Source organism: Muscardinus avellanarius, assembly GCF_963383645.1.
Source record: "Muscardinus avellanarius genome assembly, chromosome: 19".
Lineage (NCBI taxonomy): Eukaryota > Metazoa > Chordata > Mammalia > Rodentia > Gliridae > Muscardinus > Muscardinus avellanarius.
In genome coordinates, this window is record NC_137805.1 from 43,130,953 (window position 1) to 43,155,360 (window position 24,408).

The 24,408-nt window shown below is 45.7% G+C and overlaps 1 protein-coding gene across 1 annotated transcript in view; it reads right to left on the minus strand.

Annotated features, from left to right (window-relative positions):
- Positions 1 to 1,749: 1,749 nt before the first annotated feature.
- The window catches only part of CNBD2 (cyclic nucleotide binding domain containing 2), a gene marked incomplete at both ends in the record, with an annotated part of 59,370 nt that continues 36,711 nt past the window's right edge, over positions 1,750 to 24,408 (minus strand). The window contains 4 exons of the mRNA XM_080716307.1: positions 1,750 to 2,074; positions 7,076 to 7,239; positions 16,926 to 17,046; positions 19,423 to 19,600. Of these exons, the coding sequence (XP_080572433.1) occupies positions 1,750 to 2,074; positions 7,076 to 7,239; positions 16,926 to 17,046; positions 19,423 to 19,600 (788 nt within the window). The remainder of the gene's footprint in view (positions 2,075 to 7,075; positions 7,240 to 16,925; positions 17,047 to 19,422; positions 19,601 to 24,408) is intronic.

Sequence of the window (24,408 nt, forward strand, 5' to 3'; positions counted from 1 at the left end):
CGAGGCGCCCTCAGCCCAGCAAGGGGGCTCTTCCCGAAGCGTCTGCAGCTCAGCTCGGGCGAGGGCCTCTGCTCTGCCTCTCGCTTAGAGAAGAGTCGGGTTGGTGAGACGTCAGCGTGTCTCTTCACCCCAGATCTCTCAGAGATGACCTTTATGGCTGATTACGAGGGCTCAACCGTCCAAAGGCTCAGATGCCTGCTCCACACAGAAGGATGGATGGTCAGGTGGGTCCTGGTCAAAAAGATGCTAATAACCTCTGACGTGTGCTGAGCGCTCCCCACATGCTGGGTCTAAACCTGAGTAACCCGAGTGTAACCAGGCTGCATGCATGTGGCGTTCTCTCTCTCTCTCTCTCTCTCTCTCTCTCTCTCTCTCTCTCTCTCTCTCGTATTGAGCCCAGGGGCATTCTACCTCTGAGATATACCTCCTAGCCCTATTTTATTTTGAAACAAAATCTCACTAAGTTGTGGAAGTCCTCACAAGGTTGCTGAGGCTGGCCTCGAACCCGCAATCCTTCTGCCTCAGCCTCTCAAGTACTGGGATTACAGGTGTGCACCCCCACGCCCGGCTCCATGCTTCCTTTTAGTAGAGAATGGCACTTAAAAGCCTCTGGTCATGCCTTTGCCACCGAAGACACTTCTGGCTTTGAAAGACCCAGCATCCAGTCTGGAGGGCCCAACCTCAACAGCCAGCCAGCCAGCCCAATCCCTTGTTTTACAGATGAGAAGGCTGCGCCCAGATGAGGTCCATTGGCCAGCGTCCCCAGCCAGTGGAGAGCTGAGGCCTGCGATGTCCTGTCCAGTGCTCCTTTCCTGACAATACACTCGCCACAGAGGCTGATCCTGGCGCCCTGCCCAGGCTTGGCTTTGCCCTCGGCCTCCAGAGCTGCCTTTCTGAAACTGCCCTTCCTCTCTCCTCTCTCCCCTCTCCTCTCCTCTCCTCCCCTCCCCTCCCCTTCTCCCTCTCTCTCTCTCTCCTCTCTCTCCTCTCTCTGTATGGTGCTGGGGATTGAATGCAGAAGCATTCTACCTCTGAGCTACACCCCCCAAGATGATTCCCCCACCCCGCCCCCGTGTTGGGGATTAAACCCAGGGACATTCTACCTCTGAGCTACACCCCCAGCCCTATTTTTTATTCTTTATTTGGAAACAAGGTCTCAGTAAGTTGCAGAGGGCCTCACTAAGTAGCTGAAGCTGTCTGGGACCCACAATTCTCCTGTATCAGCCTCCCAAATGCTATGATTACAAACATGCGCCATACGCCTGGCTCCCCAAATACCACTTTTAACCCCCACCTCAGACCTCTAGGATCCCCATTCCAAGCCCCACGAATCTCATGGTGGTCATTCAGAAAATATAGAAGTGACAGTCCTGGAGAGGCTCAGACAAGAGGATCACAGGTTTGAGGCCAGCCTCAACAATTGAGTGAGACTCTCACCAACTTAGTGAGACCCTGTTTCAGAATAAAATGGGTGGAGGTCGTAGCTCAATCCCAAGTGCCAAAAAAAAAAAAAAGCAGCCGGGCATGTTTGTAATTCCAGCACTTGGGAGGCTGAGACAGGATGTCGCGGTTTGAGGACGGCCTCAGTTACTTAGTAAGGCCTTCTGCAACTTAAGTGTGAGCCTGTTTCAAAATAAAGAATAAAAAAATAGGGCTAGGGGTGTAGCTTGGAGGTAGAATGTCCCTGGATTCCATCCCCAAGTACTGAAAAAAGAAAAGGTGGTGGTGACTCCAAGCTCCTTCATTGTTTTAAACAAGCACCCCTGCATTCTTATACTGAGGCAGGAGTTCCTGGATTCTGTGCCGGGGAGCCGAGATGCCTTGGACAATCCTCAGTGGGGGCAGGTATTTCTGGCTTGCTATAAAAATGGGCCGCTGTGGCGTGGCCTTCTTGTTGACGCTCCACAAATCCAGGACCAGCGACTTAGGGCTGTGGGTCCCCCGACAGGCCTTCCTGGGCGGCGCGGGGACCAGCGGGGACTTCCGGCGGGGCGCCACCAGCAGCCGCAGCAGGTCCTCCCGGAAGATATCCCAGCTGTTCTCCTGCAGGAACCTCCGGCACAGATCGTCGTCACTGGCGGGCAGAGGGCGGGAGTCGGCTCAGGTCCGGCCTGGCCCCCGCCCGCTCCCCTTAGGACGCGGGTGATCCCAGCATTCGGGAGGCTGAGGCAGGAGATCGTGGTTCAGACAGCCTCAGCTACTGAGCGAGGCCCTCTGCAACTCACTGAGACCCTGTTTCAAAATAAAATAATAAAATAGGACTGGGGGTAGAGATCGGAAGTAGAGTGCCCGAGTTCCATCCCCCGTACCACAAAACAAAACCAAACCAAGAACTTCCAAGGGCCTGAGATGCAGCTCAGTGGCAGAGCGCTGGCTTGGCATGCACAAGGCCCTGGGTTCGAGCTCCAGAACCAGATGACGGACAGTATTGAGTATTAATGAGAAGGTGCAGATACTGAACGAGAGTTCCCACACAATACAAACTGGTGCAGCCACTTTGGAATAGTCTGACAGTTCCTCAGAAGACTGTGTGTGTGTGTGTGTGTGTGTGTGTGTGTGTGTGTGTGTACACCTCCATGTTACACCCCAGCCATATTTATTTATTATTTATTGTTGCGGTACTGGGGATGGAACCTGAGGGGGGCATTCTACCTCCGAGGTACACCCCAAGCCCTATTTTTATTAATTAATTTATCACAGTGCTGAGGATGTTTAGTGAGGATTTATCACTGAGTTGCTGAGAGCCTCACTAAGTAGCCAAGGCTGGCTTCGAACCTGTGCGATCATCCTGTTTCAGCCTCCCCAGCCTGGGGATTACAGGCGTGCGTCACCACGCCTGGCGCTATTCTTTTGAAACAGGGTCCCCCTAGGTTGCTGAGTCTCCCTAAATTGCTGACCCTGTCCTCAAAGCTGTAATCCTGCTGTCTCTGCCTCCCAAGTACTGGGATTACAGGCATTCGCCACCACGCCCAGCTTTATTACAATTTCTTTACTTTTTATTTAATATTGGGAGTTGATCCCAAGACCTACTTCTGAGCTACATGCCCAGCCCTTTTTATTTTGTATTTTTATTTTATTATTATTATTATTTTTTTTTTTTTTTTTTTGCCGGGCGTGGTGGCGCACGCTTGTAATCCCCGCGCTTGGGAGGCAGAGACAGGAGGATCACGCAGGTTCGAAGCCAGCCGCGCGTGCTGGCTTAGGAGACCCTGTTTCCAAATAAAAATGTAAAAAATAGGTCTGGGAGGTAGAAGGGCTTCCAGGAACCCCAGTACCACAAAAAAAAAAAAATTTTTTTTTGCAGGTTTGGGGGTGGAACCCAGGGGCATTTGACCTCCGAGCTACACCTCCTGCCCCATTATTTATTCTTTTTTTAATTTTTTTTTGAAACAGGGTCTCACTAAGTTGCAGAGGGCCTCACTAAGGAGCTGAGGCTTCCGGGAACTGCGATCCTCCGATCCTCCGGTCTCAGCCTCCCGAATGCTGGGATTACAAGCGTTTGCACCACGCCCGGTTTATTTTTTATTTGTTAAATTCTTGACACTCTTGCTAAATTGCTAAGGCTGGCCATGAATCTGTGATCCTCCTGTCTCAGCTTCCTAAGTAGTGAAATTACAGGCATGCACCACCACACCCAGCTTGGTTGTATTTTCTTCTTTCTCTTTCCTCCTCCTCCTTCTTTTGGCATTCAGGATTGAATCCAGGGACATTCTACCCCCAGCTATACTCCCAGCCATTTATTTATTTATTTATTTATTTATTTATTTATTTATTTATTTATATGGTGCTGGGGATTGAACCTAAGGACATTCTATCTCTGAGCCCCACCTCCAGTCCTATTTTTCTATTATTTATTTATTTATTTATTTATTTATTTATTTGGTGGTACTGGGGTTCCTGGAAGTCCTTCTACCTCTGGGCTACACTCCCAGGCCTATTTTTATACTTTTCTTAATTTGGAAACAGGGTCTCTTAAACCAGTGCGGCTGGCTTCGAACCTGCGCGATCCTCCTGTCTCCGCCTCCAAGGGCGGGGATTACAAGCGTGCGCCACCACGCCCAGCTCTATTTTTTATTTTGAAACAAGGTTTTATTAAGTTACCACGAGCCTCACTAAAATGCGGATGCTGGCCTTGAACCTGCAATTGTCTAGCCTCAGCCTCCCAAGTACTGATTACAGGTGTGTGCCCCCACGCCTGGCTATTTTTTAATTTTTGAAACAGGGTTTCACTAAGTTGCTGAGACCCGCCTCAAATGTGGGAACTTCCCTTCTCTGTCTCTCAAGTACTGGGATTGCAGCCGTGCACCGCCACCGCCCTGCTCTTGATTACAATTTTGTAAAGAATTATTTTATTTTCAGACCCAGAGTCCAAGCTGACTCAGAAGATCCCACATCAGGCTGGATGCTGAGGGCCACCTTGGCTTCTGTTCCAGCTTGTTGCTGAGCAGGGCGGCTCTTCCAGAGAAGAGCTTCATGCGAGGGTTCAGATCCAGCCCCGCCTCACCTGAACTAAAGGTGTCCTGTCTTTGCAGGCTTTGATGCTCCAGCTCATGTGGCCCTTTGCCTCTCTTAGTAATCCCAGCATTAGGCTGTGCTGTTTGCTTGGATTACAAGCAAAGATCCTCTTCATTTTGGCCCTTGGGAATTTGCCTGTCTTATAAACTAAGCTCTTTATGTGTGTTTTTTTGTTGTTTGTTTTGTTTTGTTTTGTGTGGTGCTGGGGATTGAACCCAGGGGCATTCTACCTCTGCACTACACCCTCATCCCTATTTTTTCTTTTTCCTTTCTTTCATTATTGTTGTTGTTGTTGTTATTATATATATTATATATGTATATATATATATATATATTATTATTACTGTAATACGGGGGATAGAACCCAGGAGACTTCTACCTCTGGGCTACACTCCCAGACCTTTATTTATTTATTTTTTTGGTGGTACTGGGGTTCTTGGAAACCCTTCTACCTCCAGGCTACACTCCCAGACCTATTTTATATTTTTATTTGGAAACAGGGTCTCTTAAGCCAGTAAGGCTGGCTTTGAACCTGTGTGATCCTCCTGTCTCTGCCTCCCAAACACAGGGATTACAAGCATGCACCACCACGCCCAGTGCCCAGACCTATTTTTTATATTTTATTTGGAAACAGTCTCACTAAGTTGCTGAGAGCCTCACTAAATAGCTGAGCTGTCTTTGATCCTGTGCGATCCTCCTTATTCTTTATTTTGAAACAGGAAGGGTCTCACTAAATTTCTGAGGCTGGCCACAAATCTGAAATCCTCCTGTCTCAGCCTCCCAAGTACTGGAATTATAGGTGTGTACCACCACACCCAGTTCGGCTCTTCTTTTTATTCTGAGTGGAATGCCCTGGTCTGTGTAAGGGTGATATCTAGGTTATCTAGCCCACGGCATTCACAGAACACAGGCTTCTGCACCTGACTATGAGATCTTCAGGACCTCAGATCTTTAGTTTTTAAAACATAAGGCTTGAGCTACATAAAAGATATGTTTCCTGCCTTCTTTAGCAGTCTATAAAAGCAACAGTTCGACAATTAGTGAAGAAGACAGTCCTGGTGTCAGCATTATAGATGGCTGCGGCAGAGTGCTGACACGGCAGCACAGGCGCCACTGGAACATCTGTGCCCTCGCTTTCTGCAAACCTTCCTGGAATTTCAATTCTGAGAATGCTGATTGACACCACCCCAGGATCCCAGGACGGTGTCAGTCAGCGCGCAGGGGGTGGAGGCGCCTGCTGTCCTCTTCCCAGTAGGCGTGAAGAGCCATTTTCCATGGGAGGCCACAGGGACCCGAGCAGTGCAACTTCTCTGGACTGGAAGGAAACACAGGGATTCTCCACTTGTTTTTTAATAAAATGGCCCCAATGCCGGGCGTGGTGGCGCACGCTTGTAATCCCCGTGCTTGGGAGGCGGAGACAGGAGGATCGCGCAGGTTCGAAGCTAGCCGCGCGCGCTGGCTTAGGAGACCCTGTTTCCAATTAAAAAAAAATATAAAAATAGGTCTGGGAGTGTAGCCCGGAGGGAGAAGGGTTTCCAGGAACCCCAGTACCACTAATAAATAAATAAATAAATAAATAGCCCCAATTTTGGTCACAACTACAAATCTGTTTGCTCATGATTTTTAAAAATCTACTCAGTGTCTTTTACCTAAACATTTACTTTAGCACTGTCCTGAGCAAAAAGATCCGTCCAAACCCGGGTCTAGTACGTGCATCCTGTTGTTTCTCTGATTCATGTCTAACTGTCGAGCCAATCTGGCAATCTGTGGACCTCCTAAAGCCCTCACAGACCTGTTGCGATGTGCTCCGTACTTTGGCCGACTGGACTCTAAAGCTGAAGGAGGGGAAATGACTTATCCAAGACTACAGCACTCTTATATCAAGTGTGTGTGCTTGCGTGAGTGCGTGTGTGTGTTTATTCTACTTCTGAGCTATACCCCCAGCCCTATTTTTTTATTCTTTATTTTGAAACAGGATCTCACTAAGTGGTTGAGGCTGCCTGCAAACTTCCAATCCTCCTGTCTCAGCCTCCAAGGTACTAGAATTACAAGTGTGAGCCATCATGCCTGGCTCTTTTTTTTTTCCAAACAGGGTCTCACTAAGTTGTATATAGCTTCACTAAGTGGCTGAGGCTGGCCTTAAACCTGTGATCCTCCTGTCTCAGCCTCTGAAGTACTGGGATCACAGGCATGCGCCACCAGGCCCGGCATGTCAAATGTTTTACGTGCTTCCTGGACATGCTGCAAGATTCTGCACCTCTTCTGCATTTTCATGTATCACCGTCTTACCCATTTTACCCTCTTGGTTACAGTCTACCTCTAAGCTACATCCTAGCCCTATTTTATATTTATTTTGAAACAAGGTCTTGCTAGGTTACTTAAGAGTCTCAGTGCTCACTGAGGCTGTCCCCAAACCTGCAATCCTCCTGTCTCAGCCTCCCAAGTACTGGGATTACAAGCATGCACCACCACGCCTGGCTTCTTTTCTTTCTTTTGCTAAAATAACATGGAAACTTGTTTGTGTGATGTGACGGGCTGTCTGCGTGTCCCAAGCACTAACCTGGGGTATGCTCTATCGGACTTTGACAGTTTTTCTTTTGTCTCATCATCGATCAATTCAAAAAATTTTTCTTTCCTCAACTGTATCAGCTCAGCTCCCAGGCTCACAAGGACATAGGCCCGCGTGTCCCTTTGGTTCTCCGGGAGGAAGGCCTGGTGAAGGCCCTAGAGAGAAGAGTCACAGTAAGCAGACCTCAAGAGATCAGGCGGTTTTACCAGCAGCTTTTCTAAATGGAAAAAATAAGGCCTCCAGGGGAGGTGAGGGGCAAGCAGGATGCTGAGCTCGGCTGCGGAGGCTGTGCAGGGCTCTTTTCGCTCTCTGACCCCACAGTGCTCTGAGCCCTGGGATTAGAGGGCCGTGACCCCATTTCACATTTGCTTTCACAAATGTGCCGTTCACATCCCCGTTATCTCAGTCCTCAACATCTGGGTAAACATACCATAAGAGGGACCCTGTTCCCAGGTCAGTGGTGTGCTTTATGGTTGCTTTTCAAGTTGTAAATATCAAAAATGTCCAGGCTGATAGAATGACTAATGACCTTGTAACAAGATGCTGTATAAGGAGGGGTTAACAAAAGACGGGGCCCTTGTCATTATCTGCTGAGCAGAGGTGCTTGGGTCCAGGTTCGAACCTGTTAATAAAGTGTGGCTTTTCGGACGAACAACTGGCTATGGACAGTTATTCTCACTCGCTAGAGTACAACACTCCGAGCTACACTCCAAGCCCTATTTTATTTTTATTTTGAAACAGAGTCTCACTAGGTTGATTAGTCTTACTACTTGCTGAGGCTGTCTTCAAACCTGCGGTCCTCCAGTCTCAGCCTCCCAGTGCAGGGATCAGTGGATGCCCACTGTCCTGGAGCTTGTAATCACAGCGATGATAACGCCGGGGTGACGACGGCAGCACCAGCCAACGCTTCCTGAGCGGCCTCTACGCTCCAGGCCCCCTTGGAGCCTCATCACTTAGTCTCCCAACCACCCAGGGGTGTGGCTCCTGTAGGTCTCACTTTCCAGCTGAGGGTGCTGAGCCTGAGGAAACCAGCCTGCATCTCACAGCATGAAAGCCCTGAAATCGGGGACCCGAAGCTGTGTCTGTCCCCAGAACCCACGCTCCCACGATATGAGGAAATCTTATATGAGTCGCTTAGGCGACTGCCCAGGAGACATCCGAGTGCCTGACAATGTGTCTGGTTTTGTTGAGATGGGCGCTCATGACGTTTTGAGAGCACAAAGCCAGGATCTGAGTCCAGGGATCTATCGGGAGCAATGCTGGCCTGCGGCTCTCCTGCGCGTCCCCGCCGCCGCAGCTAGTCAGGCCTCTACTCTGCCTGTACCTTGAAAAAGCTTCCAGCTCATGAGGGGTAAAGGGAAATTGCCCACGGTGGGCTGCGGAAGCCTGGGCACCGCGCCCCGCCTGCTTCCCACCCTGGCTCGTGTGCCCCCGCTGGCTAAGCTGGCTAGCCAGGTTCCAGCCAACTGCCCTGCCTTCCTTCCCCAGACATGCTGCGCCTCCTTTCTGCCTCAGGGCTTGTGTGTGGTGGGGGAGGGTACTGGGTTTGAACCAGGGGCATTCTACCTCCATGATATACCCTGTTTTTTGTTTTTTGTTTTTTTTGTTACTGAGGATTTAACCCAGGGACATTCTACCTCTGAGCTACACCCCTAGTCCTAATTTTTATTTCTTTTTAATTTTTTTGTTGTTGTTAAATAAATTTTTATTGGTGCATTGTAGTCATACATCTTAATGGGATAAAAAAAAAACTTGTGGAGATGTACACGTACACATCACCCAATCAGTCCCTACCCAGTCCCTAACCCTTCCCTCCCCCTCCCTCCTTCCCATGCTTGGTTTCCTGATTAACTTTGATATGTTTGGGAGTTTTTTCTTTCATATATGGTCAAGTTAGTTTTGACAAGGTTTCCAAGAACATTTGGTGAAGGAAATAATAATCTTTTCATTAAATATTGTTGAAAATAATAATTACATGAAAAAGAATAAAATTGGGCCCCTACCTAATACCATATACAAATATTAACTCAAAATAGGTAAAATACCTAAATGTAAATCTTAAGAATATAAAGTTTTAGAAGAAAACCAGGGTCATAAAACTTCTCAACATTGAAATTGGCAGTAATTTCTTGGATATGATTCCAAAGGCACAGGCAACAAAAGAATAAACAAACTCCATAAAAAATAGAAAAAATTGTACATCCAAAGCAATGTAAACAGAATTAAAAGTTACTGATAGAATGTGTTAAAATATTTCCAAATGCTATATCTAAAGGTATATTAATATTCCAAATATAAATCCAAAAATTAGCAACAATAAAAGCAAACAATACAATTTAGAAATAGGTAAAAGACTAAAATAGATAATGAATCTCAAAGATTTTTATATGACCAATAAACAAATGAATATCACTCATCATTATCATAATATAACTAATCATTAAGGAAATACAAACAAAAACTATAGTGAAATACTACTTCACATTTGTTAGGATGGCTGCTTAACATGAATTACCTTGCTCCAGCCCTTTACTTTGAATTTGTTACTATCTTTACTTATAAAGTATGTTTCTTGTAAGCAGCAGATGGGTGGATTCTTGTTTTTAATACATTTTGCCACTTTATGTCTTCTTATTGGGGAATTGAGGCTATTTACATTCAGTGTGATAATTGAAAGATAACTTTTAATTCCTAACATGTTAAGATTTTATATCTGTTTGAAATACTGTTTGTTCTTTGCTTAGTTGTCTGCTGGATGGAAAATCTTGTTTCTCTGGTTCTGGTGTGTGTTACCTATTTCTTCTTTGTAGTTAATCTGAGTATTTTCTCTAGTGCTGGTTTTGAAGACATAAAATTCCTTCAGTTTCTGTTTGTCATGGAAGCTTCTTATTTCCCCATCTAATCTGATAGATAGTTTTGCTGGGTAGGAAATTTTTGGCTGGAAGTTGTTTTCTTTCAGAGTTTGGAATATGTTACTTCAAGCCCTTCTGGCTCTCATGACTTGGTTTAGGAAGTCTGGAGTGATTCTAATTGGTTTGCCTCTGAATGTCACTTGGCCTTTTGTTTTTGTTGCTTTTAAGATTCTCTGCTTGGCTTCCACATTGGTCATTTTGACAATTATGTGGCGTGGGGAACCTTTTCTCTGATCTTGTCTAAAGGGAGTTCTATAAGTTTCCTGGACCTGTGTATCGACCTCTTGCTCTATGTTTGGAAAATGTTCTGCTATTATTTCTTTGAAGAGATTATTGATCCCTTTGGTTTCCCCTTCTTTTCCCTCCTCTATTCCAATTATTCTTAGGTTAGCTCTCTTAAAATGGGCCCATATTTCTTCAGTGTCAGATTCCTGCTGTCTGATTTTTTTCCCTAAGTTATAAATTATGCATTCATTTTTGGAGTGATCATCTTCTAGGAGCGAGATTCTATTCTCCATGTGGTCAAATCGATTGTTTATATTTTGAATTGAGGCCTTTACTTCAATGATTGCATCCTTTATTTCTTTTAGACTCTCTCTAAATTCTTTTCAAAAGTCCTGTATTATTTCTATAGTTATATTCCTGTTGATCTTCTAGAGATCTCTGAATTTCTATGTTATCAGGTTCTGATATTATGGGGTTGTGGGCATTCATTGCTCCATTGTTATTCCTCTTTTCCATGATTTTGGAAGTTTGTGCCTTCTCTGGGTTCTTCCCCAGGTCACTACGACTTCACTTAGGGTGCTCTGGATCTCGAGTTTGTTGTAATCTCAGCTGCCACTACTCCTTTACTGGGTTGTATCGTATAATCTCAGACCCAGGGAGTAAATCGAGCCTGCACTAGACCGTGGGGGTGCCGGGCTGGGCGTTTTCCCACAGGGAGCTGCGACAGGGTGTGGTATCTTTGCCTTCACTACTCCTTCACTGGGGTGGACTGCAAAATCTCAGACCCAGGGAGATTATCAAAGCTGCGCAAGTCCCTGGGGGTGCAGTGCTGGGATTTCTTCTGTAGGGGCTGCAGTTTCACTTACAGTTATTGTGCGCGCTGATCTGGAGCTGTCACGGGCATGCTGAACTCACTACAGCTGCTGGCAATATGGTGCCGCTGCCATGCCCTCGGCCGTGAGGCTGGCATATTTCTTTTCTGGTTTTGAGCTCCATTCTGAGTCCCTGGAAGGCATGATGAGCTTGGCCACTGGAAGTTTTAGACATTCTTTGCACTGAAGAACTGCTGAATTACACCCAAATGATCCGCAGCTGCTCACTTCAGGTCCTTGTTTACCTTTCCTCTCTGGAGCCTGGTGCTGTGAGGCATGATGGCGCCAGTACGGCCCCACAATGCGGGGTGGTTTCTTTTTTGGTCTCTGGTTGTTCTTCTAGTCTTCTTTTTCTCTGTCCCTTGTGTTTACATTTTTTATTTCTTTGCTGATAGTGCTTTCTGGCTATGAAAACCGCTGATTTTGTGGCAATAGAGATCGAGTGTTAGCAGGACTCGTAAATGCTGCTTTTTTCGGTTGCCATCTTCCCAGAAGTTCATTTTTTTTTAAACAGGGTCTATAGCCAGGCGTGGTGGCACACGCTTGTAATCCCCACGCTTGGAAGGCAGAGACAGGAGGATCACACAGGTTTGAAGCCAGCCGAGCTGGCTTAAGAGACCCTGTTTCCAAAAATAAAAATATAAAAAAATAGGTCTGGAATGTAGCCTGGAGGTAGAAGGGCTTCCAGGAACCCCAGTACCACCAAATACAATACAATACAATACAATACAATACAATACAATACAATACAATACAGCAAGTTAACAGGGTCTATATTACTGAGACTGGCCTCAAACCTGTGATCCTCCTGTCTCGGCCTCCCAAGTACTGGGATTACAGCATGCACCACACCCAGCTTTGTTTGTTTGTTTGTTTATTTACGGCACTGTGGATTGAACCCAGGGGCATTCTATCTCTGAGTTACACCTCCAGCCCAATTTTTTATGCTTTTTGTTGTTGTTGTTGTTGTTGTTGGTACTGGGAATGGAACCCTTCTACCTCTGGGATACACTCCCAGACCTATTTTATATTTTTATTTTTGGAAACTGAGTCTCTTAAGCCAGCAAGGCTGGCTTTGAACCTCCACAATCCTCCTGTCTCTGCCTCCCAAGCATGAGTATTACAAGTGTGCGCCACCACGCCTGGCTATGCTTTATTTTGAAACAGAGTCTCACTAAATTGTTGAGGGCCTCACTAAATAGCTGAGGCTGGCCATGAACCTGTGATCCTCCTCCGGTCTTAGCCTCCCAAGTACTGGCATTACAAGCAATGTGCCATGACGCCCAGCTTCGGTTTCAGGGCCTTGAACATGCTATCCTGCTAGCCTTCTGATTCTTATACCTTGTTCTTTTTCATCCTTCAGGTCTCAGCTTAGACATCACCTCAGAGTGGGTCTCCTTCTCCACCCCATTTAAGGAGCCACCTCCCCATCGGCTCTAGTTCATTCCCAACAGCGATTGGCTATTGTCCATGTACTTGCTAGATTATGTATTTATTATTGTAGATCCCTAGCAGAGCCATGACAGGCTTCATGCATATAGCAAACATGCTAGGCCTAAGTTTCAGTTTCCCAGGAATACAATTAACAGTTAAGTGACAGTTTTGGCACCTGGGTCAGGATGAAAAACTCCCAACCAACCCCAGGAGGCACGAACCAAATGGGAGGCACCAAGTATCTTGTGCCTTGCTTGTGATAACAGCAGTAAAAATTCCTTTTGGTTTAAAGATAACTCCTCTGTAAATCACAGCCTGAGTGACTGAAATGTATAAAACTGCCTTGGAACAAAGACTCGGGGTCCTTGTCAAGACTCTACTGCATTGGAGGGACTTGGACCCCAGCTCGAGCTAGTTCCCCAATAACCCCTTCCTGCCTTTGCATTATTGTGTGTGGTGGTCTCTGGCACCCTGGGGTCCCGGACTTCGAGTATAACTATTATGTCTCCCGAGTGGATCATATGGCCCATGAGGAGAGCTACGTTGGTTTACTTGCCAACACTGGCACCTTGTACTGCTCTTGGGAGCATGGTGGATGTTCAAGAAATAGCTACTGAATGGATGCCCAATGGAGTCATTAGCCAGGAGTGCTGGTGCAGGCCAGCCTTGGCAGCTTAGGGAGCCCCTCCACAACTTAGTGAGCCCCTGCTTCAAATTAAGAAATAAAAGCTGATGTGGTGGTGCATGCCTGTAACCCCAGTATTTGGGAGGTTGCGACAGGATTACAGGTTCAAAGCTGGCTTCCGCAATGTAGCAAGGTCCTCAACAACTTAGAGAGAACCTGTGATACTCCAGTCTCAGCCTTCGGAGACCTGGGATTACAAACTTGTGCCACCACACCCAGCTTGAAGAGGTATATTTTATAGAATGCTCTACTATTACAATCTGCCTGATATCTATCTATCTATCTATCTATCTATCTATCTATCTATCTTTCTGTCTGTCTCTGTCGTCTCTCTTTCCTCACCCCGTCACTTTTTTTTTTTTTTTTTTGGTGTGACTGAACCCAGAGGCATTCTACTTCAGAGCCATACCTCAAGCCCTATTTTATTTTCTTTATTTTAAAACAGGCTTGCACTAAGTTGCTGAGGGCCTCCCTAAATTTCTGAGGCTGCCCTCGAACCTGAGATCTTCCTGTTTCAGCCTCCCAAATACTGGGATTATAGCTGTGTGCTGCCACGGCCTGTGGCCTGGTATTTTCTCATGATCGTACTGGCATCCTAGGTTGCTGAGGGGATGACCACAGAAGGAGAGTGCTTTGCTCTCGTCCTAGCCAGGGGCAATGCTCCCAGCATGATTTACCCTGATGACCTTGCTGAGTGGTCCTTCTCAGAGCTGAACCTTTCCATGCAGACTCTGGGGGAGGCCACTGTGTGCAGCCACACCTGAGAACAGAACGCCCTCCTCTCCAAGAGCAGGTTGTCTATGGAGACTACTCAGGATTATTCTACAGGGAGACTTGTGTTATCTCAACTTTGGCCACCGGGGTCTTACCAGATGTGCCTCCTTTTTTTTTTTGTTTTTTGTTTTGTTGTTGTTGTTGTCGTTGCAGGTCTGGAGATGGAACCCAGAGGCATTTGACCTCCAAGCCCTATTTTTTATTCTTTATTTTGAAACAGGGTCTCACTGAGTTGCGGAGGGCCTCACTAAGTAGCCGAGGCTGTCCGCGAACCGTGATCCTCCGGTCTCAGCCTCCTGAATGCTGGGATGACGAGCGTGCGCCCCCATGCCCGGCTCTGGATGTGCCTCCTTGATGTGTTTTTTCCCCCCAACACACTTCCTTCTTTTTAAGCACTACAAAGTGCTCTAAGCTCATTTTGTAAATTTTCTGTCCCAGTCCTAGAGTTGACCATTTCTCCAAAGAACATTTGCTCCTTTTATTTAGAAATGTTGTTACATTTCAAGATCTGCGTTCTTAACATCAGTATAGGCAACATTCTTTTTTTCTGGAAGTGACCTCAAAAGCCCAGGCAACAAAAGCAAAATAGATAAATAGGATCATCACGTCAAACCCAAACGCTTATGCGCAGCAAAGGGAAGAGTCCGCAGAGTAAAAAGACGACCTACAGAGTGGGAGAAAATTATTTGCAAGCCACACATCTGGTAAAGGAATAATACTCAAAATATATAAGGAACTTAGACAACTTAATAGCAAGAAAACAACCTGAGTAAAAGATGGGCAAAGGACTTGAACACACATTTCTCAAAGAAATATACAAGTGACCATCTGGTATATGAAAAAAATGTTCACCATCAGTAATCATCAAGGAAATGCGACTTAAAAACTCAAAAAAGAGGCTGAGACAGGAGGGTCGTAGGTTTGAGACTGGCCTCAGCAACTTTGTAAGACTCTTGTTTCAAAATAAAAAATAAAAAGGGCTGGGAGTATAGCCTGGATGTAGAATGCCCCTGGGTTCAATCTCCAAAAGATATTAAATTATCGAGTAACAGTTATCAAAAGGACAAAAAGACAACATGTTGGTAAGGATACGAAAAAAAGGGAACCCTTGCACATTGTTGTAAGTTAATATAAATCAACATAGCCATGGAAGGCAGTATGGAGGTTCCTCAAAGTATTTTTAAAAATAGAACTACCATTTTGGGTGGGGGAGGCAGTACTAGAAATTGAACCCAAGGACATTCTACCTATAAGCTACACCCCCAGCCCTTTTTTATTTTTTGGTTTTGAAGCAGTGTCTTACTACGTTGCTGAGAGTCTCAATACATTGGTGAGGCTGTCCTCAAACCTGCAATGCTCTTGTTTCAGCCTCACAGGTACTGGAATTACAGGTGTGAGCCACTATGCCTGGGAATATATGAATATATTTAGAGGTGTGTGTGTGTGTGTGTGTGTGTGTGTGTATGTGTTTTACTCAGGGTTGAACCTAGGTGCATTCACCTCTAAACTACATCCCCAGCCCTATTTTTAATTTTTGAAACAGGGTCTAACCAAGTTGCAAAGGGCCTCACAAAGTTGCTGAGGCTGGCTTCGAACCTGTGATCCTCTTGTCTCAGCCTCCCAAGTACTGGGATTACAAGCATGTGCCACCATTCCTGGCTATATTCAGCCTTTTTATACTGAACTCTTTTATTCAGAAATGTTCATTTAAGATTATACCAGAGCCGAGCGTGGTGGTGCACGCTTATAATTCCAGCATTTGGGTGGCTGAGGCTGGAGGATCGTGGTTTGCAGACAGCCTAAGCTACTTAGTGAAGCCCTCTGCAACTCAGTGAGACTCGGTTTCAAAATAAAGAATAAAAGCCGGGCGTGGTGGCGCACACTTGTAATCCCCGCGCTTGGGAGGCAGAGACAGGAGGATCGCGCAGGTTCGAAGCCAGCCCCGCGCGCTGGCTTAGGAGACCCTGTTTCCAAGTAAAAAATATAAAAATAGGTCTGGGAGTGTAGCCCAGAGGTAGAAGGGCTTCCAGGAACCCCAGTACCAAAAAAAAATAAAAAATTAAAAAAAAGAATAAAAAATAGGGCAGGGGGTGTAGCTCGGAGGTTGAATACCCCTGGGTTCCATTCCCCAGACCCACCAACAAAATAATAATAATAATAATAATAATAATAATAATAATAATAATAATAATAAAATAGGGCTAGGGTGTAGATCGGAGGTAGAATGCCCCTGGATTACATCCCTAGTACCACAAGAAATAAAAAATAAAACAAGCCGGGCGTGGTGGCGCACGCTTGTAATCCCCGCGCTTGGGAGGCGGAGACAGGAGGATCGCGCAGGTTCGAAGCCAGCCACGCGTGCTGGCTTAGGAGACCCTGTTTCCAAAAATGAAAATGTAAAAATAGGTCTGGGAGTGTAGCCCGGAGGTAGAAGGGCTTCCAGGAACCCCAGTACCACCAAAAAAAAAAAAATTACACCATGTCCTTTCATTATTTTCTTTTACTGCTAAATAGTATTTTGTTGTATAGATATACCATTCTTTGTTTAATCCATTCACCCGTCCATATAAATTTTAGAATTGCTTATCAATATCCACAAAGTAATCTGCCGGGATTTTGATTGAAACTGAAGTGAATCTACACAAGTTGGTAGAAACTGACAATACTGAGTACCTCATCACCGAATTACATCTCCAACTCTTGCGCGTAGATTCTGAACACATTTTGTTGGATTTCTACCTACATATTTAAATTTTATGCTATTATTAATGGGATTGTGTTTTCAGTTTCAAGTTCCAGATTGCACTGCTGCTATAAGGAAAAGAACTGCCTTTTGCATTCTAACCTTGTGTCCTTCTACTTTCTACAATCACTTATTAGTGCTTCTGACTTTTGCTCTCATTCACCTCCCAACCCATTCTGTTACACGACACACTTACCACGACTTCTCCTTGTTCCACGGTGTGGATCTTCATGTAGGTCCCCACGACAGCCTCCTTGGGGAGCTCACCAAACTTGGTATTGATCATGGGGCACTGGATCGGATGAGTGATTCTAGATCTGAAATATGACAGCGTGTCGGCTCATCTCACACAGCCAGCTCACGCGGCCCCGCGTCTGCAGCCGTCCCTCCACTGCGCGGTGCGGGCGCCCCTCCCTGGAGATCTCCACCTACTCAGAAGGTGAGAAAACTCAAAATCAAGCCCCCTGCCAGGGATTAGAAAAGTGCAGTAGGAAGCCGGCGTGGGGGCGCACACCTGTAACCCCAGGACTGGAGGCTGAGACGGGGGGTCATAGGTTCAAAGCCAGCTGCAGCAATTTAGTAAGGCTCTCAACAACTTGGTGACACCCTGCTTCCAAATTAAAAAGGAGGGGAGGAGGGAGGAAAAGCCAGGCATGGTGGTACACATTTGTAATCTCATCACTTGGGGAGCTGAGACAGGAGGATCACAGGTTCAAGGACAGCCTCAGCAACTAGTGAGACTCTCATCAACCTAGTGAGACCCTGTTTCAAAATAAAAAATAAAATAGGGCTGGGGGTGTGGCTCAGAGGTTGATGCCTCTGGGTTCAATCCCTAGTACCATACCAAAAAGGGGGCTTGGGAGTGATGCTTGGAGGTAGAATGCTTCTGGGTTAACTCCCCAGTACCACACACACACACACACACACACACACACACACACACATGCACGCACGCACACATGTGTAGTAGGAAGATGTGGAAGAGTGTGGAAGAGGAAGGAGCGAGGCCCATGGAACAGTGAAGGCTGTCATGAGAAGAGCTGTTGACCATGCAGCTGAGCAGAGCCTGCTGGGCAAGACGTCCAGGCAAAGGTGCCCAGGAGGTTTGAAGCGCAGGTCTGTTTGACTCAAAGTTCATAGGGAGGGAGGGATTTCTAGCTGCCAAAAATGTCTGAAAATGGAACACTGTTTTGAAAAATGGTAAGCTGCTATATTACCACTGCCTCCCTTAGATGGGCCGAATTTTCTGAAATGCTAGGCATGATGGCTCACGCCTATAATCCCAATACTTGGGAGACTGAGTCAGGAGGATTGCAATTTTGAAGCCAGCCTCAAGCAACTTAGTGAGACTCTATTTCAAAATAAAAATATAAAAAGCCAAGCATGGTGGCATATGTCTGTAATCCCAGTACTTGAGAGGCTGAGACAGGAGGATTGCAGGTTTGCAGCCAACCTCAGCTACTTAGTAAGGCCCTCCACAACTTAGTGAAACCCTGTTTCAAAATAAAATATAGGGCTAGGGTGTAGCTTGGAGATAGAATGCCCCTGAGTTTCATCCCCAGGACGAGAGAGAGAGAGAGAGAGAGAGGAGAGAGGAGAGAGGAGAGAGGAGAGAGGAGAGAGGAGAGAGGAGAGAGGAGAGAGGAGAGAGGAGAGAGGAGAGAGGAGAGAGGAGAGAGGAGAGAGGAGAGAGGAGAGAGGAGAGAGCGCGCTGAGGGTAGAATACCCCTGAAAGTTCAATCCCCTGTACCACACACCCAAAGAATTTTCTGAAGAAACTCCAAGTTAAAAGGGCACAATAAACGCTGGGCGTGGTGGCGTACGCTTAGGATCGTGCTGGTTCGAGGCCAGCCTTGCTTGCTTAAGAGACCCTGTTTTCAAATAAAAATATAAAATTGGTCTGGGAGTGTAGCCCGGAGGTAGAAGGGTTCTATCCTCAGTACCACCAAAAAAAAAAGAAAAAAAAGAAAGGGCACAATAATACATTCCTGTTCCTTCTTCCTTAAATGGGTCACTAAGGCCCTGAGAAAAGTAGTGATTGACTCTGTGTGTGTGTGTGTGTGTGTGTTACTATTTTATTATTTATTTATTTTTGCAGTACTGAGGATGAAACCCAGAGGCATTCTACCTCCAAACTATACCTCTAGCCTTTTTTTTTTTTTTTTGCAGGTCTGGAGATAGAACCCAGGGGCATTCAACCTCCAAGCTACACCCCCTGCCCTATTTTTCATTCTTTATTTTGAAATAGGATCTTACTAGTTGTGGAGGGCCTCACTAAGTAGCTGAGGCTGACCGTGATTCTCCTGTCTAGGCCCCCAGAATGGTAGGATTACAAGCGTGCGCCATCACACTCAGTTTATTTTTTATTTTGAAACAGGTTCTCACTAAGATGCAGAGGGCCTTGCTAAGTTGTTGAGACTGGCTGCAAACCTGTCATTCTCCTGCCTTGTCCTCCCAAGTCCTGGGATTTCAGCCAGCTAGTAGCTGATTTCTTAAAGTAGCCCTATGTTAGAGGCAGAGAATGCAGGTCCTGCGCATTCAACCTAAGACCTTTCTAGTCCGCTTCACGCACACACCCATCCCTTTGGGGTCGACCTGCCCCCTCCCCAGCAGCCCTGACATTCTGCCATGTAAGTCATCTTCCCTTCCCCACCACAGCTGGGACTCTTCTGTCTGCCAAGAGCTGAGCTTACTTGATCTTCGGGCCCAGCATCTTTGGGAGACTATTTTCTGAGCTTTTGGCTACCCTGCTGAAGCTGGTCCCCTGTTGCTTCCAGGCTTCCTGGAGATGCAGAAGCTTCAAAGAGCTGAAGTCCTGTAGAGGATACGATTTGATCTGGAATTCCTTAAATCTCTCTACAGGTTTTGTTTCTGTTAGAGAAAGCACAGGGGAGCATACTTAGTGAGTCTTTGCCTACGTGGTGGTGGTGCTGCTGCTGCTGGGGGTCTGTCATAGCAACCCGCATGCATAGGGAACAAACAAACAGCCCTGTGACCCCTGTGTTAGGCCCTGTTGCTCAGCCCTCTGCTAGAGACACCCTTTCCCTCCGTCCATCACAGGCGTGAAGAGCCTAACTGAAGATACTGATGGGCGGCAGAGCTCAAGTCACCCAGAAAAAGGTCAGTGCTTGATCTGGACGCAGAACTATCTGAGTCAAGCTCATATCTTTCCACTAACAGATTACACTGATCTCAGCTTTCAAACTAGACTTTCAAAATGTAGCCGGAGCAGCCAGCCAAAAAAGATAAATGGATGACTGGCCACAGAACCGGAAGTTATGCAACCCCTTGAAACCCTGGTAGGTGTAGCATAAGAATTATGGGTAAAGTATGAGATGCCTAGCACAGTGCCAACACATAATAGGCCCTTTCTGCAAGTTATTTAAAATATATCCGAGCCGGGTGTGGTGGTGCACGCTTGTAATCCCAGCATTTGGGAAGCTAAGGCCAGAGGATCCCAGTTCGCAGACAGCCTCAGCTACTTAGTGAGGCCCTTCACAACTCAGTGAGACCATGTTTCAAAAATTTAAAAAAGACTGAGCTGGGCATGGTGGCGCACGCTTGTAATCCCAGCGCTTGGGAGGCTGAGGCAGGAGGATCACACAGGTTCGAAGCCAGCCTCAGCTACTTAGTGAGGCTCTCAGAAACTTAGTGAGACCCTGTTTCCAAATAAAGTATCAAATAGGTCTGGGAATATAGCCTGGAGGTAGAAAAGCCCCTGGGTTCCACCCCCAGTACCACAAAAAAAAGTAGGGTAGGGGTGTATCTTGGAGGTACAATGCCCCTGGGTTCCATCCCTAGTACTGAAAAAAAAAATACACACACACACACACACACACACATATATCTTCAAGAAAATACTACTCAGAAATAAAAAGGAGCAATGCCAACTACTCAAAAACACTATATTTAGTGGAAGAAGCCAGGTGCCACTCCACATTGCATAATTCCATTTATATGGAACCCTAAGAAAGGCGACTCTAACCTATCATGACAGGAAGCGGGTCAGTGATTGCCTCGGGCCAGGGGTGCTGGCAGAGACTCACTTTGATGGGATCACGGAAACTCTCTGGGGTAATATAAATGTTTTGTAATATAATAAATTGTTTATTACACAGAGGTTATGCTTTGTCAAAGTTCACTGAATTACACATTTAAAATGTGTGCATTTTATAATATAAAAATTATACTTCGAGCCGGGCATGGTGGCACACACTTGTAATCTCAGCATTCGGGAGGTTGAGACTGAAGGATCACAGTTCATGGACAGCCTCAGCCACCTTAGTGAGGCCCTTTGCAACTCAGTGAGACCCGTTTTAAAATAAAGAATAAAGCTGGGCATGTGATGCATGCTTGTAATCCCAGCACTTGGGAGGCTGAGACAGGAGGATCGCACAAGTTCGAAGCCAGCCTCAACTACTTAGTGAGGCTCTCGGCAACTTAGTGAGACCCTGTTTCCAAATAAAATATAAAAAAGGTCTGAGAGTATAGCCTGAAGGTAGAAAGCCCCTGGGTTCCACCCCCAGTACCACCAAAAAACAAACCAAAAATTAAAATTAAAAAATAGCCAGGTGTAATGGCCCACGCTTGTAATTCCAGCATTCAGGAGGCAGAGACCAGAGGATCGCGGTTGTGGACAGCCTCAGCTACTTAGTGAGGCCCTGTTTCAAAATAAAGAATAAAAAATAGGTCAGGGCGTGTAGCTCAGAGGTCAAATGCCCCTGGGTTTCATCCCCAAACATAAATAAATAAATAATAATAAAAGAATAAAAAAATAAAGAATAAGGGCTGGAGCCAGGTGTGGTGGCACATGCTTGTAATTCCAGCATTCGGGAGGCTAAGACAGGAAGATTGCGGTTCTTTTGCAGACGGCCTCGGATACTTAGTGAGGTCCTCTGCAACTCAGTGAGACCCTATTTCAAAATAAAGAATAAAAAATTGGGCAGGGGGGTATAGCTCGGAGGTCAAATGTATCTGGGTTCCATCCCCAGACCCGCAAAAAAAAAAAAAAAAAGATAAAGGCCAGGCTTGGCGGTGAGCGCTTGGGAAGCTGAGACAGGAGGATCGCACAGGTTCAAAGCCAGCCTCAGCTACTTAGTGAGGCTCTCAGCAACCTAGTGAGACCCTGTTTCCAAATAAAATATAAAATAGCCCGGAGTATAGCCCGGAGGTAGAAAGCCTCTGGGTTCCACCCCCAGTAACATCAAAAAAAAAAAAAAAAGAATAAAAAATAGGGCAGGAGATGTAGCTGGGAGGTCGAATGCCCCTGGGCTTCATCCCCAGACCTACAATAAATAAATAAATAAATAAATAAATAAATAAATAGAATAAAAAAAAGTTTGGGGGTATAGCTCAGTGGTAGAATGCCCTTTGGTTCCATCTCCAGTTCTCCAAAAAGAAAAAAGAAAAAGACAAAAGGAAGAAAGAAAGAAAAAAGAAAAGCGGAGAGAGGGCCCAGTGTGGCGGCTCATGCCTGTAATCCCAGTACTTGAGAAGCGGAGACAAGAGGATGGCAGGTTTAAGACTAGCCTCAGCAACTTAGTGAGACCCTGTTTCAAAATAAAAAAATTAAAATGTTAGGGTGTAGCTGGGAGATATAATTCCCCTGGATTCAATCCCCAGTACAAAAAAGAAAGAAGGAAACCCACTGTGAGTACGGCTGCAGCGGCCCCCCCTGTAGTCCCAGTTATTCAAAAGGCTGAGGAAGGAGCATCACTGATTTGAGGGCAGCTTTAGCAACTAAGTGAGATCCTAACTCGAAATAAAGAAATAGAAAGGGATGGAGGTGTAGTTCAGTGGTAGAATGCCCTTGGTTTCAATCCCCAATACTTACAAAGAAAGTCACAAAGAAAAGAAACCCTCCAACTAGAATGGCCATCATTCAAAACACAAACAACAACTGGCAAGGATGTGGAGAAGTGGGAACTCTAATACATTGATGGTGGGATTGCAAATTAGTGCAACCACTTTGGAAAACGGTATGGAGGCTCCTCAGAAGAATGGGAACGAACTTACCAGATAATCCAGCAATACCACTGTTGGGTATCTACCCAAAAGAATGGAAACCAAACTACCAAACTCATGCATGTGTATCTATGTTCATAGCTGCACAATTCACCATAGCCAAACTATGGAACCAGCCAAAATGTCCATCAACAGATGAATGGATTACAAAACTGTGGGAAATGTACACAATGGAATTTTACTCAGCCATAAAGAAAAACTCAATTACATCATTTTCAGGGAAAAGGATGGAACTGGAGAACAATATATTAAGTGATATTATAGTCAGTCACAAAAAATAAGAAATTGGATGTTCTCCCTAATATGTGGAAGGTAGAGAGAAAATGGGTCATAGGAGGAACTGTAGACAAAGGAGAGTCTATAGATGAGCAAATAAGGCACCCTAACTGAGGTAGACAGGAGGGGGAAGAGGGGAATTCTCCAATGTACAGGATGTACATTCACCAACTATCAAAGCCAATCACTAGGCCAAACATGAGGAGGGAGGAGGAGGGAATGGGGTGGGAAGTGGGTGAGGGCTAATTCAGTGATGTGTGAGTGTGTGCCTCTACCATCTTGTACTTCATTAAGATGCATGACTACAATGCACCAATAAAAAAACTTTAAAAAGAAAAACCCACTTTATTTATTTATTCATTCATTCATTTACTTACTTACTTTTGGTGCTGGATTTAACGAGTGATGTTGTACTTCTGAGTAGACTCCCAGCCTTATTTTATTTTTTTATTTAGAAATAGTGTCTCACTAAGTTGCAAAGGATCTCACTAAATTGCTGAGGCTGCCTCCAACCTGTGATTCTCCTATCTCAGCCTCCCAAGGACTGGAATTACAAGTATGCGCCACCACGCCCAGCTAGAAACACACTTTAAATATAGGGACATAAGCTGGGTGTTGTGATGCGCACCTGTAATCCCAGTAATTGGGAGGCTGAGACAGGGGGATTGATGGTTCGAGGACGCCTCAGCACGTAGTAAGACTCTCATCAACCTAGCCAGACCCTGTTGCAAAATAAAAATAAATCAGGGCTAGAGGTGTAGCTATGGGTTAGAATGTCCTTTTGGTTCAATCCCCAGTACAAATAAACAACAAACAAGCAAACACATACACATAAACTTAAAAGGATGGAAAAAGATATGCCAAAGTAATACAAATCAAAAGGAATTTAAATTAAAAGTAGTAGCTATAATAATATCAGAAAGAGTTCAATCCTAAATATCTATTCTCTTAAAAGACAGGTTTAAAATACATAAAGCAGCCAGGCGTGGTGGCGCATGCTTGTAATCCCCACGCTTGGGAGGCAGAGACAGGAGGATTGCGCTGGTTCGAAGCCAGCCTCACTGGCTTAAAAGACCCTGTTTCCAAATAAAAATATAAAAAAATAGGTCTGGGAGTGTAGCCTGGAGGTAGAAGGGTTTCCAGGAACCCCAGTACTACCAAAAAAACACCAAAATACATGAAGCAAAGAGCCGAGCGCGGTGGCACATGCTTGTAATCCCATTACTTGAGAGGCTGAGACCGGAGGATTGCGTAGGTTCGAAGCCAGCCTTGGCTACTTACTGAGGTTCTCAGCCACTCAGTGAGACCCTGTTTCCAAATAAAGAATAATAAATAGGGTTGGGAGCCGGGCGTGGTGGTGCACGCTTGTAATCTCCGCA